General features: G+C 32.9%; 1 protein-coding gene across 4 annotated transcripts; it reads left to right on the forward strand.

Annotated features, from left to right (window-relative positions):
- Positions 1–1,927: 1,927 nt before the first annotated feature.
- Positions 1,928–17,396, forward strand: LOC134233136 (ATP-dependent RNA helicase DDX42-like). 4 transcript variants are annotated; one of them, XM_062715129.1, is made up of 21 exons: positions 1,928–2,043; positions 2,573–2,779; positions 2,926–3,052; positions 3,254–3,321; positions 3,761–3,914; positions 4,712–4,852; positions 6,233–6,352; positions 6,602–6,709; positions 6,995–7,063; positions 9,000–9,128; positions 9,732–9,831; positions 10,158–10,205; positions 10,396–10,493; positions 10,988–11,081; positions 13,288–13,368; positions 13,656–13,757; positions 14,297–14,398; positions 14,815–14,939; positions 15,616–15,726; positions 16,077–16,181; positions 16,577–17,396. In XM_062715129.1, the coding sequence occupies exons 2-21, from the start codon at positions 2,586–2,588 to the stop codon at positions 16,694–16,696; spliced, it is 2,196 nt and encodes a 731-aa protein (XP_062571113.1). In that variant the 5' UTR covers positions 1,928–2,043; positions 2,573–2,585; the 3' UTR covers positions 16,697–17,396. The 4 variants fall into 4 exon arrangements, with proteins under 4 accessions (XP_062571113.1, XP_062571111.1, XP_062571112.1 ...); XM_062715127.1 differs by having other exon boundaries at positions 2,004–2,151; XM_062715128.1 differs by having other exon boundaries at positions 2,004–2,147.
- The last annotated feature ends 2,101 nt before the right edge of the window (positions 17,397–19,497 follow it).

Here is a 19,497-nt window from a genome sequence, read left to right on the forward strand (position 1 = left end):
AATTCATGTTCATTTTTATCTAACCATAGATACCAATGTCTGTTAACATGATATGAAATTAGAACTGATTTATGGTGCTTTGCAGTGACAGGAGATTATTATGTAAGTACATTATGTGTATAAAAATTGTGGATTTTCTTCAAAAGCCTGTGATTTTTATTAATAAAAATTTTTTTAAAATGTGTTCATTGATCAAACTTAAATTGGAAAATGCATAGCAAATGTTTTCATTCGCAATTCCTGAAAATATATTTGATATTTTCTAATTTTCTCTATATAATATGATTAACTTGAAAGATGAAGTTTGAAGAATTATTGTGGGTAAAAACATGTTACTTTGAAAATTCAGAGACATTTTTGTGAGCATTTTCAATTAGTCAATGCTTGATTTTCAGAACCTGAGGATCGGAGTACCTTAATGTCCCTTTAGTGTTTAACAGCTTTTATCAATAAAAAAGAAATATCGGTAAAAATTTACAAAAAAATTAAAACCTTTTTGTTGTCATTCAAATGTACCTGCAATGGTCTGAGAGCGTTTATTGTGAAACCATTAAGAGGGCTGGGGTGTGGCTATTTTTAGACTATATCCTTTAGAAGAAGAGCTCCATATGAAGATATACAAAATGATCAAATTTTTCAAAACTAAACTGTATGAAATTTTTCTTTGCCAAATGATAGATGACAGCTTAAGATATCATACATGTATGTGTATGTAATAAAGAAGTTTTATCTGATAGTTAATTTGTTGGCCCCAGCCTTCTTAAATCTATATCTGCAGTAGCAGAATTGAATGCTTTTAGTGAATTTCCATTGTAACCAATACCGTAATGAATAAAATAAACTATATTCACGTTTTATTATAGAACAGCTGCTGTTTGTCTGTTTAACTGTGTTTAAACTTTTGAACCATGAGAGATAGATATACTTCATATGAAATAATATAAAGAATTCACTAACCTGTCTCGTTTTATGAATCGTTCTTACGCAGAACATGCTCTAGCATATTGAAACAACATCATATGCAAAATAACGAGTCAGTTCTAATTTGATGTACGAACGGTGACCACCCCAAGTCTTATTTAAAGAGCCACCTCCACCCTTTCGATCTTACACCTATTTTAATAATAAAAGGATTTTGCCACAAAAATAACGAAGGTTGTTAAAAAGTTAGTCATTATGTTTATCAATAAAAATTATATAAAAGCCACTGATATTCCTTTCCCTTTAATGTTTTCTGTACAGTGAGAGTCCCATGTCTAGATTCTGACTCGTTACTGGTGAAATCTACTTCTTATATGCTTCCCAAACCAAAAAGTAGTTTCAATATAATCATACTTTACTTTATTTAATTATAGTAAATCAAAGTTCTTTAACTATGAATTTTGGATAGATATAATTCTAATTTTTTAAACTCCCTGCAAGTAATTTTCTGAAAATGAAATAAGATACTGAGTATTTCTTTTATATTTACATATGCTTTTAAAAATTATAGTCATTGATATGAAATTTACAATTGATTAAGGTTCTAAATCTTCAAAAAAAAAAAACAAAAAAAACAAACAAACAAACAAAAAAAAAAAAAAAAAAAACAAAAAACAAAAAAAACAAAAAAACAAACAAACTTTAGAGTAAAGTTTCATAGTACAGTGTGATTAATCAAAGTATCAAATTATTCATTATAGTTTACTTTGTTTTGTTTTGAACATATTTTATTGACAATATGTCAAAGGGATTGGACACAAGTTCCAAAAACTTAGATAATCCTCTCTTAGATTAGATAGTTTACTTTACTTTAGTAGACTTAGACAGTAAAGTGTGTATAATTCTGTTGATACTTTCTCGTATTTAGATATATAATAATTAATTTACACCTCAAAAAAAGTAACTAAAAAATTCATCCAGTACGAGTCCGTATGGTTGGGAGTCCGGGACACTAGTTTTAACGCTCGTCAGCACTGCTTTTACCCTCTCCAATTTAGAACTCTTCTGCGCTTAAAGTTAAAAATAAGCGCCAAGCAAAAGGAAAACTGGCCAGAATTTGGAGTAAGGATAAAAAAGTGTAAACATTGTAGTTTCTTTCATGTGTTTGCATTCAATTGCTGGTATATTTCAGTTAAAGTAAAGGCAAATGTGACTAGTTATTCAATGTAGGTAGAAAATTTATGTTTGTGATAAAAAACATGTTTTTCCAATTATAAAGAAAATCCTAGTCTCACAGTCACACTCACAGTCAGAGCAAGTCCTGCACAATCTCTTGGGTTTTTTTAAATAGCTTGAATAAGAAAAATAGTTTTATGAAGCTATTTGTAACTCTTTGTATGAACTATTTCTATTGATCCACAATATCTGCAGTAAACAATTGTTTTCATGTTTATGATGTTAGAAGTTTATCATGTTTATGATAGGGATTACAATGAAGAAAACATTTTGAAAATTCATGTATGTGCTTGTGCAGACTCAGTTTCATATTTGATTTGTTTTTACTGAAAGTGTGAATTTTTCAATTCTAAACTCTGACTAAACATTACTGAAAAAATAAATGAAAAACTCAACTGCTGTTTATTTCATATAGATATTTGTTAAGAATGTTTCACAAAGGAGGGGATGGGAAACCCAAAGGATTTGGATTTTCTGGATTCTCGATTTCCAAGAAAGAAGAGCAGGCCCCTAGTCAGTCTGGTTTAGGAGGGATGCCTTGTGGAGGATCCAGCATTATGCCGGGTAGATCATTTGGGTATCACACAAACATTGGCAAGAAGAGAGCAAGGAATGAAGATGAGTGAGTGACTTTTTTTCCCTTGAATCAAGAAATGTTTTCTTTCATAGTGCCTTACACAGGTTTCCATTTTTGCAGAGTATAAAGCATTTTTGTGAATCTAAAAGTAATATTTTTGTTGTGTTGCATTTCTTTTCAATAACTTTAAGGTACTTTGAACAAGATGATGATGAGGATAATATGGCCTATCAGCCAGCCCCAGGAAGTCCAGGGCAGGAGAAAACAGAAGACAGTGACGAAGAAGATCCCTTAGATGCTTTCATGGCAGACATTGAGGTAACCTGCAATTTACAAATTTCACTAAGGTGCCCTCTTTAAACATGTTTGACTGGTAACTGATATTCATAAGTTAACTCATTGTAAGTGAAGTTCGATCATGGGTCAAACTGTTTTAAGTTAATAAATGTTTAAAATAGGAAAATTAATGCACAGTTGCCTTGTTAATCTTCAGTATACCATGTATATATTCTTTTACAGACAGAAGTCAGGTCACAGCAGCCCAAAGAAACATCAAAGGAGAAAGTGAAAGAGAAGAAAAAGGACAAGTAATTAATTTCTGTTACATGCTGTATATAGGGTTATTTTCACTCTGGGTTATTTTTGCCCTTTTTCATTTGCAGACAATTTTTCCCACATTTTAAATACACATAGGATTGATTGAGTTGAATTTTAGAGATATCGCGGTATTCTTTGTATTTTCCCCCTTTTAAATTCCCTAACCTTTGACAAGTGGATAAATAAAATTGGGGTGGGGGTTGGGGGTTGGTTGCCTTGTAAACAGTATTTTGTGTAGTGATTGAAGTATCATATGCTAATCATTGACCTGAACATTCATCTGAAAAGTTCAGGGTGGGATTCCCCTAGACTCCCATAGTATTTTCACACATCCATTGCTGATGTTGAGATTTTTTCTAGATAAATCTCTACTTTGATAAAACTGCTTGAAGCAGCATTGCTTGTGATTGAGATTGGCCATTTTTACAGAGGTGTCCGAGATGATATTGACCAGGAAGATGACCAGGAGTCGTTTTTCCGTTACATGGAGGAGAATCCAATGGCAGGCGTAGTTTTTGATGACGATGACACAGTTATAGAATATGATGCAGAGGGGAACCCCATCATCCCAGAGAAAAATAAAGTAAAGCAGTTATAGTAGAATTGTTACATTTTTAGGCTATGGGGGAAATTAGAGTTTTAGAAGTTTTACTATTTCATGGGTCAAATTTTGAACAATTTTTTTTTGCCTTTTCCATGAAACTAAATTCAGAAATACAATTCATTTTGTAGCAGCTAGCCTTGCTGCTAAACTAGATGGGTTTTTTGAATCCACTGTATGAATTAATGCTTGTTAGTCCTACATGTACATAGTGTAGGCTAGCACATCATTCAAGATCAAAGCTGTACCTTGAGCTTCTTAGCCCCTAGTGTTTAAAACCATGCAGCTACAAGTGGTGTTTGAATTTTTACTGTGTGAGCTATCTATATCATGGACAAATGACAATGATTTCCATCTTATTATATGTATATTAATGTTTTACACTGATTTATGAAGAGTAAAGTTTTCTGTCAGGGATTAATCTAGGTTTTTGGGGAAACTACCCTTTCTGGAGAAATTGGGAAAATCAGCCAGGGTCTGGGAACCACTCGAGCGAGTGCAGGGCAAGCCCTGCTTGGGAACAAATTTCAGCATTTTTATGACCATTTAAAGTGCATAAAGTAGCAAATTAAAACCATATTTCTCATATACTGAAAAATTTTACTTCAAATTTTCAGTCTCTGTGAAGGAAAAAAAACATTTGAGGTTTTTATTATTGTAAAGGGAATATTTTACTCACCAAAAGGGGAAAATTAGATCTTCAGGGGAAATTTTCTCTAGGGGTAAAACACCCAATATCGGTAGTTAATATGCCCTAGATTGTTGTTTTTATTCTTTAGATTATTGATCCCTTACCACCAGTTGATCACAGTGAGATTGATTATGGACCATTTGAGAAAAACTTTTATGTGGAGCATGAGGAGATTGCCAAACTACAACCAAATGAGGTGGATGAGCTGCGGAAAAAATTGAGCATAAGGGTATATGTTTATCATCAATACAGAAAGTATCTGTATTGTTAACATGATTTATTAAGATGCCTGGTGCTTCTATAGTTCTAGTTAAATTAAAAAAAAAATTATTGTGACATAATTTCTCTCCAAATTTTCACGTATGAGGGGTGATCAAAAAGTTCGCGAACTAATTGAATAACTTTCGAAAAAGAAATGATTTCAGTGTTGTAAATAATTCAAAGTATCCATCTATTTTATTGCGCATCTGAAACCATTCTGCCCATGCGCGGATCACGTGATATAGGCGATCACGTGACATGCTCTTTAGCGTTCTGTCACAGAAGCTTAAATTTTTTTGGACTCTTATATTTCTTACCATGCAAGTTATTTTTTGCAACAAAAACAGTCGATTTGTCAGAAATGGCCTAATCTCTGCAATAGTTTCGGTGGATAATTATATCCTTTTGTAGAATGAGCATGGTGACCATCAAAACCCAAGTCCTCTGTCTTTTGAGCTTCGTTTATTTCATGTGGATAAAGTATGGATGCCTTCACTTTATCATATCTGATATGTTTAAAGTCTAAAGTAAACGATATTTTAGGGATTTGATAATTATATTATTGTCAAGATATTCATCTATTTTTCTAATTGTAAGTTGATGAACTTTCAAATCAAATTGCTTAACAAAGGACACGTCTCTCTCCCAATTTTCTTTCACTGGGCAACAGAACAAACATCATTTTTAAACATCTCCCTTGAAGGCTTCCTTCACTTAAACAATCAATCCAATTAATGACAAAACTTATGGCAAGTCTTTTGTCTTCATAAACTGTGTACAAATTATTATAAACTTCTACAAAAGGAATTTCTTAAGATATACGTTTCACTTTACAGCCGTTCGTTTCTCGAATACGACTGAGTCAATCATTTTTTGTCACAAGTGATCTACCTTATGATGTCATTTTCACATTGTGACGTCAGAAACACTGGGCAAAACGTTCCATTACATATGCTATTTATAGAACGTGTATGACTCTATGTGTGCCAAATTTCATTCTGATCTGAATTGCGGTTTTGTAAATATAGAGACATTTCGTGAACTTTTTGATCACCCCTCTTAGATGTGCAGGTACTATGCTTTTTCTTTAAAATTGGTAAATGTACTTGTACAGTGTTCTGAATATACTAATATTCTATTTTTTTGTCACAATGTGTGAAATATTACTAGTTAACAAAGTTTGTAAGTACAATATAGTTGACAGACTGAAGTATAGTTTAAGTATAATTAAGAAATTTTGTTAGAAATAAAATATATATTGGTAATTATATTCATTAATGAGGATTGTGGAGATCAGCTCTATAAAAGAATTCCATTAAAACCTAACATATCATTACTTTATCTACAGGTTTCTGGTTTTAATCCCCCCAAACCGGTGTCAAGTTTTGCTCACTTTGGTTTTGATGAAAATTTGATGAATGCAATCAGAAAATCAGAATTCTCTCAGCCAACCCCCATTCAAGCACAGGTGAGTTTCTTTTTCATTTTTCAGCATGCGCAGGCAAGGCTGATTCAGGTGATTGTTTGGGGCAACATGTTTAGATGTAATGAAAAAGAGATTGATTAAAATTTTTAAATTGTACAGATACAACTACATTTGTTTCAAATTGATAACCATGGCATGAATACCGCGTCCATTTTTGCCTCTGTATACAGTATATTTTAATAGTGAAAGAATAAGAAAAATTTGTTTACCAGCAATTAAATATTTTTTAAGGGTATACCAATAGCTTTGAATGGGCGTGACATAATAGGAATAGCCAAGACGGGTAGTGGTAAAACAGCAGCCTTTCTGTGGCCATTGCTAGTACATATCATGGATCAAGTAAGTAGTAAAACTGAACTTTGATATTTCTAACACTGATACATGTATCTCAACTACCATGGATATGTTGAAATGATTTTGAAGTTCCAACCACTTATTCTTTAAGTACAGTGTATTTAACCCTTGATATCTGGAAACAATGGTTATCTCAAAGTTTTTTTTCAGTCCCATCAAGTTTGAGATAACATGATTTGACAGCATATGTATTTAGAAAATAAGAGAATGGCTGACAAGAGAGACTTTTTTCAGCATTATTTAAAGCATTACAACTGGTCTGTTTTGTAGCGGGAGCTAGAAGAGGGGGAGGGACCTATTGGATTAATTCTGGCACCGACGAGAGAACTGTCTCAGCAGGTAAAGAAAACATCCTTTGCTGTAAGCTCAGCAAGACTTTATTTTGTTGTAATTTCAGTAAAATTTGTAAAGAATAAAAACTTCGTTCTAAAGTCTCTGACAAGTCATACATCTATAATCAATGAATCACGAGCATGACTTTTTAGGTCACCTGAGTAAACTCAGGTGACCTATTGCTATCTGTTTTTGTCCGTCGTCTGTCGTCCATCGTCCCTCGTGCGTCGTGCGTTAACATTTAAACATTTTCAGCTTCTTCTCTGAAACCGCTGAACCAATTTCAACCAAAGCCCCCCTGGGGCCTGGGGGGTGGGGCAAAAACCACTAAAATTAGTGCAATCTTTAAAAATCTTCTTCTTTACTCCTGGACATCAAACAGTCAAACTGTTGGTATGATTGTAATCAGCATTAAGTCCTCTACCAAAATTGTGAAATTCATGGCCCCAGGGTCAGGGGTTCTGGTGTTAGGGCGGGGCTCTATTGATTATATAGTGAAAATGCATTAAATCTTTGAAAATCTTCTTCTCTGCTCCTAGGTATTAAATAAACTAACTAAGTACATAGTTATGATGAGCAAGAGTGCCTCTACCAATATTGTGAAATTCATGGCCCCAGGGTCAGGGGTTCTGATGTTAGGGCGTGACTCTATTGATTATATAGTGAAAATACATTAAATCTTTGAAAATCTTCTTCTCTGCTCCTAGGTATTAAATAAACTTATTAAGTTCATAGTTATGATGAGCAAGAGTGCCTCTACCAAAATTGTGAATTTTATTGCCCCAGGGTCAGGGGTTCTGGTGTTAGGGCGTGACTCTATTGATTATATAGTGAAAATACATTAAATCTTTGAAAATCTTCTTCTCTGCTCCTAGGTATTAAATAAACTTATTAAGTTCATAGTTATGATGAGCAAGAGTGCCTCTACCAAAATTGTGAATTTTATGGCCCCAGGGTAAGGGGTTATGGTGTTAGGGCGGGGCTCTATAATGATTATATAGTGAAAATACATTACATCTATGAAAATCTTTTTCTCTAATTCTGGGTAATAAGCAGATGAACTATTTATTTAGTTATGATGGGTTCCTCTTCCAGAATTGCGAATTTCAAGGCCCCTGGGTCAGGGATACCAAAATGGGGGGGGGGCTCTACTTACATACTGAAAATGAATTGTTTGAAATCTACTCCTTGGTATTAATCAAGTAATTTTGATAAGCAAGTGTGCCTTTTCAAAAATTGTGCAATGTGTAGACTTAGGGTCAGGAGTTCATGTGTGGTAGTAGCACTCCTGATTATTGCTGAATATTACGCTGAATATTACTGATTAGTTGACATACATTTTTGTTCCCCAACCCTGCTTATGGGTATTAAGTAATCAAACTAAACAATTGCTAAGTGTAAAGTTATGATTAGCAATGGTGCCTCTTTCAAAATTGTGAATGCCATAGCATCTAGCTTAAAACATAAACCAAATTCAATCATTTGAAAGTTGTTGCATGATGCTCAGGTGACCTATAAGGCCCGTGGGCCTCTTGTTGTAAACCAAATATAATTGCAATAACTTTTATTTGCAAACCATGGGTTTAAAATTCAATCAAAATTATTAATTTCAAAAGAGAGTAAACATTCCTGATAAATACCCAGGAAGAAATATTTGTTAGTGAAAGAAGATCAAAGAATTCAAGGAATAATTCTTGAAGACAAAATTTCAAGTAGTTATATTCATATTAAATGATATGAATAAAAAGAGAGAGCATAGCAAGTCATTTAACTTGCAGTAGACATGATAATGCTTCAATTTCAAAAATGTATTCAGAAAACATAACTTTAGTGTTTTTTTTTTCAAATGAATATTAAATTTTATTTTCTTTTAAAGAATTTTACACAGAGATAATAAAAGTCTGTGAACATTTTTTCTTACACATAAATTTTTTACCCCCAGATTTATCATGAAGCAAAGAAGTTTGGCAAAGTATACAACATCAATGTGGTGTGTGCGTATGGTGGAGGGAGTATGTGGGAACAGACCAAGGCATGTCAAGACGGTGCCGAGATCATTGTGGCCACACCTGTAAGTTAATACACATTAGTTAAAGCTGAACACTACTTGTACAGGCATTGTCCACCATATGCTTCTTCCTATTGCCAAGGCTCTGGGATAAAAAAAAACACAACTCGTTGGATAAAATTCATACCCAAGCACAAATCATGGGAGGTCCTATATATATCTAATGTGGCGGTCAGCTGGGTTCGAACACTGGTGGCCAGATAGCTCAGTTGGTAGAGCACCTGACTGGAGTTTCAGAGGGCCCGGGTTTGAATCCCAGTCTGGTCCGCTGCATTTTCTCCTCTCCCATTACATTTGGTGCCTTGCCATGCCTTGGAACTGACAGGTGAGAGGCCTGGCAGGGAAGAGGCTGGGTTGGGATCTTTGGAAGGTCAAAGACCTTTAAGGAGGGAGGAATGTGACAGTCAGCCAGGTCTGATTGCCAGTTGCCAGATAGCTTAGTTGGTAGAGCACCTGACCAGAGTTTCAGGGGGCCCAGGTTCGAATCCTGGTCTGGTATGCTGCATTTATTCCTCTCCCGTTACACTAATATACCCTGGTATAAACAGACATAAATTTAAAATAAAACTGATTATTAATAAACATTTTATGATCATGAATCTATAGGGTAGACTGATTGATTTGGTGAAGAAGAAGGCAACAAACCTGGAGAGAGTAACGTATGTCGTATTTGATGAGGCAGACAGAATGTTTGACATGGGCTTTGGTGAGTTAGTAATGTTATCAATACTTGCACTTCCATTATATTTAATAAACTTCTATCTTTATCTTGTTCTATATAAGTATGTTGATAAAAGTTGAAATGAAAAAAGGATACTATAGATATATTGTAGTTATATATATATTCAGTGTGTTTACAGTGTATCCATAAAGTTCATGTTGATGTTGATTTTCTCGCTGTAATGTAAAATTTACATCAAGAGAGAACAGATCAGTATAAATCCAACGGATACTTTTAATTCACTAATGACTGTTTTGTGATGTTGAATTGCTTTTATCATGTATTAAAACATAATTGTATTATTTTTTTAGAGCCTCAGGTGCGGTCTATAGCTAACCATGTTCGACCAGACAGACAGAGTAAGTGAACTTTATCTTTCTGAAGAACTAAAATTGAAAAGCATAAGGCTACATGAATTCTTTCTGAAGAACTAAAATTGAAAAGCATAAGGCTACATGAATTAGATTCTCAACTTAATGGATTGTAAACACTGGTTGTGTTTTAAAGTTACATGTATTAAGTGACAATATGAGCTACCTTTAATTTTAGCGATGTTGTTTAGTGCAACATTCAGGAAGAGAGTAGAGAAGCTGGCCCGAGACATTCTGCTGGATCCAATACGTGTTGTACAGGGGGAGGCAGGGGAGGTAATTCAAGGTTCTACTGTCTTTATACAATTGATAAAGATATAGTCAATATTAGTCAATATACAATAATTAAATTTTGTACTTTCTATAAACACTGTACAGTTAATAATAATATAGTGAATATATACAATAACATGAAATACAATTTTCTACTGTCTATATAGAATATCTAATGATATATTCTAAATTTGTTGAAAGACAGGATGAAATTCTGCATTAGAATTTTTGTTAGGTAATTTTAACTGATACATAGTAAAGCATATTCTGGTCAAAAAAAGGATGTTCTGTACATGTATGCCAATGCTATATCTTACTCTGTTTCTGTCATTGTCATAATTATTTGATTCATAATAATTGTCAAAAAAAAGATTTCATACTTAAAGGGAATGTAAAACTTATTATTTATAATAATTTAGTGAAAAAAAAAAATCAGTTACCGTAATTCATTGATTGACAGTTTATTGTGGGTTTAATGAGTTCCTTTGTATTGTCAGGCTAATGAAGACATAACACAGATAGTAGAAGTCCTACCCCTGGGTCCTGCTAAGTGGACTTGGTTGGTCAAAAGACTTGTAGAATTTACAACCAGTAAGTTTTATTATGAATTTTTGTCACCAAAAAAGCATGATCCTTTCAAAGATTTTGGGATACATTTATTTGTTATGCATAAACATGCACTGTGAATAGATATTAAGTAATACATGTATTAAAAAATTCTGAAGTTTATATTTTTAGCTCTTCTGAGCCAAAGGCTCAAAGAGCTAATGCTATGGCCATTTGTGCAGTGTGCGGTATGCGTGAAATTTTTAGAATATGGGCCATAACTCAAGAACCCCTTGGCCAATTATTGTCAAATTTGTCACAGGGTATCTTTGGCCCAAGGGCGACCATTTATACTAAAATTAGGGGTGGGACCCTAAAACAAGGGGAAATAATCACGAAAATAAAACCAAAAGTAATGGTTGTTAAAAAATCTTCTTCTCCAGAACCACCAGGCAGATTTTCACCAAACTTACATACAAGGGTCAGAATATGTTGAAGATTAAAAATTGTACAAGGCATGACCCTGGGGCAAAGGGCATGGTCTCAAGGTCACTTCAAAGTTGACCAAAATTTACACTTATTAAGAATGTTGATATTTTGCTTACTATAAAGACTAGGATCATCAAATCTTGTAAGTTGATGCATCTCAGGACTTGACATCATGTTAATACAAAAGTAGGTCACGGTGACCTATTTTTTAAATTTTACGGGCTTTTGTTTTCAAATTGATTTGGAGGCATATTTTGGACACTTTAAGGCCTATGATCATAAAACTTTGTCAGTTGGTGCATCTTGGATCCACAAACAACATCAACTTAAAAGTAGGTCATGTTGACCTACTTTTTGAATTTTATGGCTAATCTTTTCTAAAACATTTAATCCATTATTTCAGACACAGAGAGGTTTAGAGTCACCAAATCTTGTAAGTTGATGCATCTAGAGGCCTTAAAACATATTTATCAAAGAGTAGGTCACTGTGACTTACTTTTTGAACTTTGCAGGCATTTGTTTTTGAATTGTTTAAAAGGCATATTTTCAATACTATTAGACCTATGATCATCAAATTTTGTCAGTTGATGCATCTTTGGTCTTCAGAAAATGTTGACCAAAAAAGTAGGTCACTGTGACCTACGTTTGACATTTTATGGCTAGATTTAAGTATCTCAGGTACTAATTGGCTTAGAATCATTAAAATTTGTCAGTTGATGCATCTTGGGTTTTTGGATATTAACGACCAAAAAAGTAGGTCACTGTGACCTACTTTTGACATTTTATTGCTATATTTTAGTATCTCAGGTACTTATTGGCTTAGAATCATCAAACTTTGTCATTCGATGCATCTTGGGTTTTCGGAACATGTCGATCAAAAAGTAGGTCACAGTGACCTATTTTTGACATTTTATGGCTAGTATTATGTATCTCAGGTTCTAATTGGTTTAGAATCATCAAATTTTGTCATTTGATGCATCTTAGATTTTTGGAGCATGTTGACCAAAAAGTAGGTCACAGTGACCCACTTTTGAATATCTCAGGTACTGATTGGCTTAGAATCATCAAACTTTGTCAGTAGATGCATCTTGGGTTTTTGGAGAATGTCGACCAAAAAGTAGGTCACAGTGACCTACTTTTGTCATTTTATGGCTAAATTTAGGTATTTCGGGTACTTATTGGTTTAAAATCATCAAACTTTGTTATTTGATGCATCTTGGATTCTCTGAGAATGATGATCAAAATATAGGTCACAGTGACCTACTTGTGACATTTATGGCTATATTTAAGTATTCTAGGGTACTTATTGGCTCAGAATTGTCAAACTTTGTCAGTTTATGCACTTTGGGTTTTCGGAGAATGTTGACCCATAAGTAGGTCATTGTGACCCACTTTTGAATATCTCAAGTACTTATTGGCTTAGAATCATCAATCTTTGTCAATTAATGCATCTTGTGTCCTCAGAAAATTTCAATCAAAAAATAGGTCACCATGACCTACTTATAGTTTTTTATAGTTACATTTAAATATCTTCAGCCCTAACTGGATAAGAATCATCAAACTTTGTCAGTTGATGCATCTTGGGTCTTTGGATAGATTGTATAATTTATCAGAAGAGTGATTCAAGGCCCTTGGGCCTCTTGTTATTTTAGTTTGTAAGATGCAACATTCAAAATTACTTAACAAAATCATTATAAAACAGTTTAATTAATTAATTTTTTTTAAGTAAAAATGGATTGTTGATTTCGTTTTTGTTTTGCAGTGGGCAGTGTGTTAATTTTTGTTACAAGGAAGGCAAATGCCGAAGAATTGGCAACAAACCTAAGGGCAAGGGACATGAAATGTAAGAACCAACAGAGCTATTTTTTCACCATTATATTAAATGTCCTCTCTCACTTGAAACGTTTTTGCTGAGTTTGAAGATTTTACAGGTATTTCTTATAAAGAGATAATACTGTCCTCTATGAATTCACACTATATTTAATTTGCCTTTTGGCAAACAGGGTGAAAGAGGCAAAAACAAAATGGGGCAAAAATTTTACTGTTTACAGTTTTGAAACTATTGATTATGAGAAAAAAAAGGCATCTTTTTCCAAACAATTTGAACTAAAAATGTAACTTTTTTTTCAGTGGGTCTTTTACATGGTGACATGAGTCAGATGGAGAGAAATGAAGTCATCACGACGTTTAAAAAGAAAGAAGTGCCAATATTAGTAGCCACAGATGTTGCAGGTGACTTACAAGTTTTAAATACAATATCAAGTCAATACAAGTCAACTTCTTTCAGTTTAATTCATCATATTTATGTATACCTTATATAAAGAAAAACTTGAACAAAAATATTGCAAAGTGAAAAATTTTCATTTTTAAAACTCGTGCCGGATAATAAATGAACAAAATTTCATGATTTTTAATTTCAACTGATCATAAGATGTTAAAAATTAAATGAAATTTTGCTGATTGCCTTTCTGGACTGTATTCCTAGTTTGAATTTCAGAAATATTTAAATATTTTTTTGCCATTTTTATGTGTATAAAATATGAGATCTTGTTTCTTAAAATTGTTCAGTCATATTTTTCATGTTAAGAAAATTTCTTCGAATTTGTAGTAAACATATGATTTTCTTGCATAAAATTAGCAATCCTATTTTCAACAGAAAATGTGAAAGTCATATAGTTAAGGTCATGCATGTTTCTGTTAAAATTTCATGCACTTCTTTTTTTCTTAAGCAAAGAATGAATGTTACCTGAGTTACATGTTAATTTTTTTAGCCCGTGGTCTTGATATTCCTTCCATTAAGACAGTTGTTAATTATGATGTTGCCAGAGATATAGACACACATACACACAGGATTGGTCGGACAGGCAGAGCAGGTACGTTATAGAGCTATTGTCTCTGTGCTTGATTTTCTTTTTTCTGGATTATGCTTTTGGAATACAGTTAAATTTACTTAGTAGAAAAGGCCTCAAATGGGGATCTGCAGGTTTACTTTTCTTTATACATAATTCATTTGACCTGAATAAAATGTTTTCCTTTGTATGATCACCCCAAAAATTCTCATTGAAGTATTGTATTCAAAAGCTATATATATGATAATAGTACACTTAATTTTTCAGTTCAAATTTCAAATAAATTATATCAGTACATGTACTTATATGAAAAGTATTATCAAATGTATTGGAAATAAAAGTATGGAAAAAAAAATGGGGATGGGGCATTACGCTTTTGTTTACAAGCTAATATGATTCTTTGTAAGACGATAATATTTTCAAACAAAATTTTTGTTCAGGAGAGAAGGGGTTTGCTTACACCTTGGTGACAGACAAAGACAAGGACTTTGCTGGACATCTTGTTCGTAATCTGGAAACAGCTGGTCAACACGTCCCACATGCTCTGTTAGAGATCGCTGAAAAGGTGAAATCTTAATTTCCAAAGGTTTAGTGTTGGAGATAGATTGTTGGAAAGGTGAAATCTTCATGTCCATTGTCCACTGATTTTGTGTGAGAGAAAGTCAAAAAGGTGAAATCTTCATGTCCACTGATTTTGTGTGAGAGAAAGTCAAAAAGGTGAAATCTTCATGTCCACTGATTTTGTGTGAGAGAAAGTCAAAAAGGTGAAATCTTCATGTCCACTGATTTTGTGTGAGAGAAAGTCAAAAAGGTTAAATTTTCACATTCCTCTTGTTTTGTGTTAAAGATTGCTGAAAAGGTGAAATCTTTATTTCTAATGGTTTAGTGTAATAGATATATGATAGCTAAGTATCTGGTTCAAGTTTTGGCTACTGTAGATCACTAAATTTTCGCGACACCTTATTTTCGCGAGCTAGTCATTGACTCTTTATTAGTGAGACATAATTTTCACGAATTGTTGTTTTTCCTCTATATAATCGTAAGGAATACTTTCAAATGCGAGAATGAAATTTTCGCTAGCTCATTGTCTCGCGTAATTACGCGAAAATTAAGTTCTCGTGAATAAAACGTGATTTACAGTATGTGTTTCATGCTGAGATGTTTAAACCTCCTGCTGTTTCATCTGTTTAATGTCAAGTTATTTGATGGTTAAGTTCATCTAATTATTTTATCTTCTTTAGAATCCATGGTTCAAGAAAATCCGAGGCAAACAGGGTGGTAAAGGAAAGAAATTAAACCTGGGGGGTAAAGGACTGGGATTCAAGGAGAGGCCAGGATTGGGTGCAGAAAGTGTGAGTATCAAGGTCAAAGGTCATGAAGAATAATTAATTATCTTTATAATATACCAGGTATCTTCAATTTCTTGGTGCTAAAGATTTTCAAAGGAGTTTTCTATTTAAGTTTTATAGCATGATCCCTTTCATCATCCTAGCTCATGATTTTGTATGTTGATGCAAGTAATACAGATATTTGTTAATAATATAATTTCATTAACAAAGTATTTAATGAATAATAAAAATTGCCTATTGAAGTAGCCACAGACCACAGAATTTCATGCATTATTAGAAGAGGAACAGGTATATGTAATGAGTTACTCTAAGTACTCTTGTCGTAAAATGACCAATTTAAATTTTATTTATAGAGTACCAGAGTGCAGGATTCCACAAGTCTTGGAAGTTTTCGAGGAATTGGGTCATCAGCTGGACCTCAGAGTGACCGACTGGCAGCCATGAAAGCTGCATTCTCTGTAAGTAATACTTCTGTTGCTGGCATGTGAGGAAGACAAAGAGTATTCACTGTCAGTTTCATTTTACATACTGTATAAACCCTGAGTTATTTTTGCCCTTTGCACTTGGGAACAATTTTACACTGTTTTAAATTCACCCAGACATAGGTGATAGGTCTATATAAAAAATTATGCTGTGGACTTTGAATTTGTCCAGTTTTAAATTCGCCCAACCATGAAGAGGGCAAAAGGGGCAAAAATTAAAAGGGGCGAAAATTTTCCCTGCATACAGTACATGTTTGCATGCACTGAAGATTTGTATTCCTACCTGGATATAATTTGCCAATTCAAAATTAACATATAGGTAAGAAATAAATGCTTGATTTTGATGTGTTGAAATTTCCCCCTCTTTAAAGGCTCAATTCAAATCCAATTTTGTGGCGGCTGAGTCCACGGGTATGCCAAAGGTGGAACCGGGAGTTTATAACCCCATCAACAGCAGCAGCACCCGCAAGAAAAAGAGCCGATGGAATTAGGTCATTTGTAAGTGGAATTAGGTCATTATGCCATACCAGGAAGCGTGAGTCATTCATCTGAAATAGGGATGAAGGAAGTTCCTCCCCGGTCCATGTGAAGTGAAATCTGAATAGATTTAGTTATCACCTTTGGTGAAACAATATAGTTCATCTGATTTTGTAACAACAGTATCTATTCAGAATATTGTGATTGGCGGTAAAATCTTGTTGGCTATTTTTCAGTGGTAGTTTATAAACATTTATTGAATGTGGACTGCTGATTTTTACTGTGGTTCAGTGACACCAAACCATATGTTATTCAAGCTTAAGAAAATTGTTTGAACTGATAATTATGATTTTCTGAATGATGTAGTAGAATTACCAGCTTATAAACACACTTAAATGTAAATCATGGAAGAAAGATTTTTTTCACAATTATGTTTAATATTTGTTTTGGTTTGAATTAATGTTAATCTTGTTAGTGTTGCTTCAAAAACAAATTTTAATATTTTTCTAAAATTTTATAAAATGGAGATCTCATCTCCTTGTACATTGTACATCAATAATGGATCAAAAAGTGAAAGTCTTGAATTGGCATTATGTGGAACTGTCATGAAAAATGTATATTTGTTATATTCTGAATTAGATTTTTAACTATTTTTATGTCAATAAGATCAGGAAAAACATGCTGAGGTCTTTTTATGCAAGGAAATCCAGTCTGCTCATTAAAAAAAAAATATTAGATACATGTATGTGCTCAGGAGTGGTAAACACTATAAATTTTCTTTCAAGTTCAAGCAAATGTGTGTTAGAAAATTTTCTAGTGACTTTTTTGTCTGGTATTTAACTTGTGTGTATTATTCAATATTTTTGAAGACTATTCTGAACAATTTCATTGTTTCCTTAAGATCTGGCAAGACTTTTCCACAGAAATTTAATATAAATCTATGTATACAGGAAAGTAAGGATATTAAATAGCTATTAAAGGTAAAAAATCACCAAGCTTTTATTTTCTTCATAATTAAAGAATTTTAGAAACAAATCTTAGAACATTTCAAAGTCCTTTCTATGGGAGATACATGTACAGTTAGTACAGCCTGTGCTTCCTTTTCAAAAGTTTTGAAACATTTGTACATGGATTGGAATATTTTTATTCTCAGTCTCTGATCATGGATTTAATACAATAATAAAAAATTATGCAAAAGAGACATAGCGCATTTGATAGTCACTTTCGCCTACTCTAGTAGTGATTTTTTAAATACATTGTTTACCCAAAATTTTGTCATACAATGTTAGTTTATACATGTACATGCCTTAAAGCAAATCACACAAAAATAATATTTAAATATTAATAGATCCCTCAAATGACAGATATGAAAATCGTTCATTTTATATAGAGAATATAGTAAATACAGAGGTATCCCCCTGAACAATGACAAACTGTAGCTAAAGACCACCCTTAACCAGAAAAACAACTTCTGAATAATTTTATTCTTATATGACTGCACTTCATTACATTTAGATAAATTTGGTTATAGGTGGCCTTCATATTGAAAATGTTGAAAATATGTTTTTAATTTTCCTTCTAAAATTATTTCAAGAATCAACAATCTGTCTAAAATTTATCTATTTGATTCCTTTTACTTCGTGGCGTAGTGGTTTGATTGCTGGACTGTAGACATAATGATCGTGAGTTCGAGACCCTCAGTTTTTTTATTTATGCAATTTTTTTTCTCTCTATGCATTTTTCCTAAGTTTTCTCTTTTTATTTTATAATATGTGTATAAATAATGTAAAAGATATATTATACAACATTGCACCTTGAAAGTATCGGGAAAAACGGTCCTAAACTATTTTAATGACCCTTAGTCGTAGCTGCTATCTTGTTTTATTTTTAAGATTTTCTAAAAGTCTTGTTTAGAATAAGAGTATTGAACTATTTAAATGATTGTCATGTAACAAACTTGCAACTATGAAAATAATAACACTGGTCCACAAATGATTATTACATACATGTACATGTAGTATGATCTTGAATTGAAAAGATACATGTATCTATAAATAGAAACAGGTGATTTCCTTTTAAATACTTGAGTAGGCCGTGTCGTCGGAAAGGCAGCTATGGCTCTTTATTTAAGAATAAAATTTAGAAATTACAACATATGTTTGAGTTTTATTTTTGTAGTAATTTTTAAAATCTTTTTCAAATGTTACAAGATTCTGAATACAATTATTACACTCGAGTTTTAAATAATATATGTTTCTTATTTAAAAAAAAAATATATAATTGTGGAATCTATATTTCTACAAACAGTTTATAAGTGAGAGATTATGTTATTACATGATTGATTATTACATGCATCTCAGTGAAACAGGTTTATTTGAGAGAAATGCATTTTAAAAATTGTTTGTTTACAAGAAACTTCATGTATCCCTAAGTGAGTGAAGAAATAGATCACAGAGAATTATTGATAGGGACATTGTAATAATATCATCCTTGAACTTTAACACTGGATTTTCAATCAAGGTCAATATGGTACTGTCTAAAGAAGAATCGTGCAGTAATTTAATTTGCATAGAATGCTTTGGAACTTTCAGTAGTAACCTGCAAATATATTACATCTTGATGAAAAACAAGTTGAGGCTCACATGGCTGGCACTTACTCTCAGTGTCTATACTGTCTAGTGTGTTATTGCACAGGCAGTTGTTTGGGGGAAAAAGAAACCTACAGTATAATAATTATGATAATATAGGTGAAAAAAAATTAACCGAAACAAGTGCCTGTTAACCAGTGAATGAGAGTCATTGACTGCCCCTGAAG

Source organism: Saccostrea cucullata, unplaced genomic scaffold (assembly GCF_032062105.1).
Source record: "Saccostrea cucullata isolate Sc308-1 unplaced genomic scaffold, CSIRO_AGI_Scuc_v1 ctg4191, whole genome shotgun sequence".
NCBI lineage: Eukaryota > Metazoa > Mollusca > Bivalvia > Ostreida > Ostreidae > Saccostrea > Saccostrea cuccullata.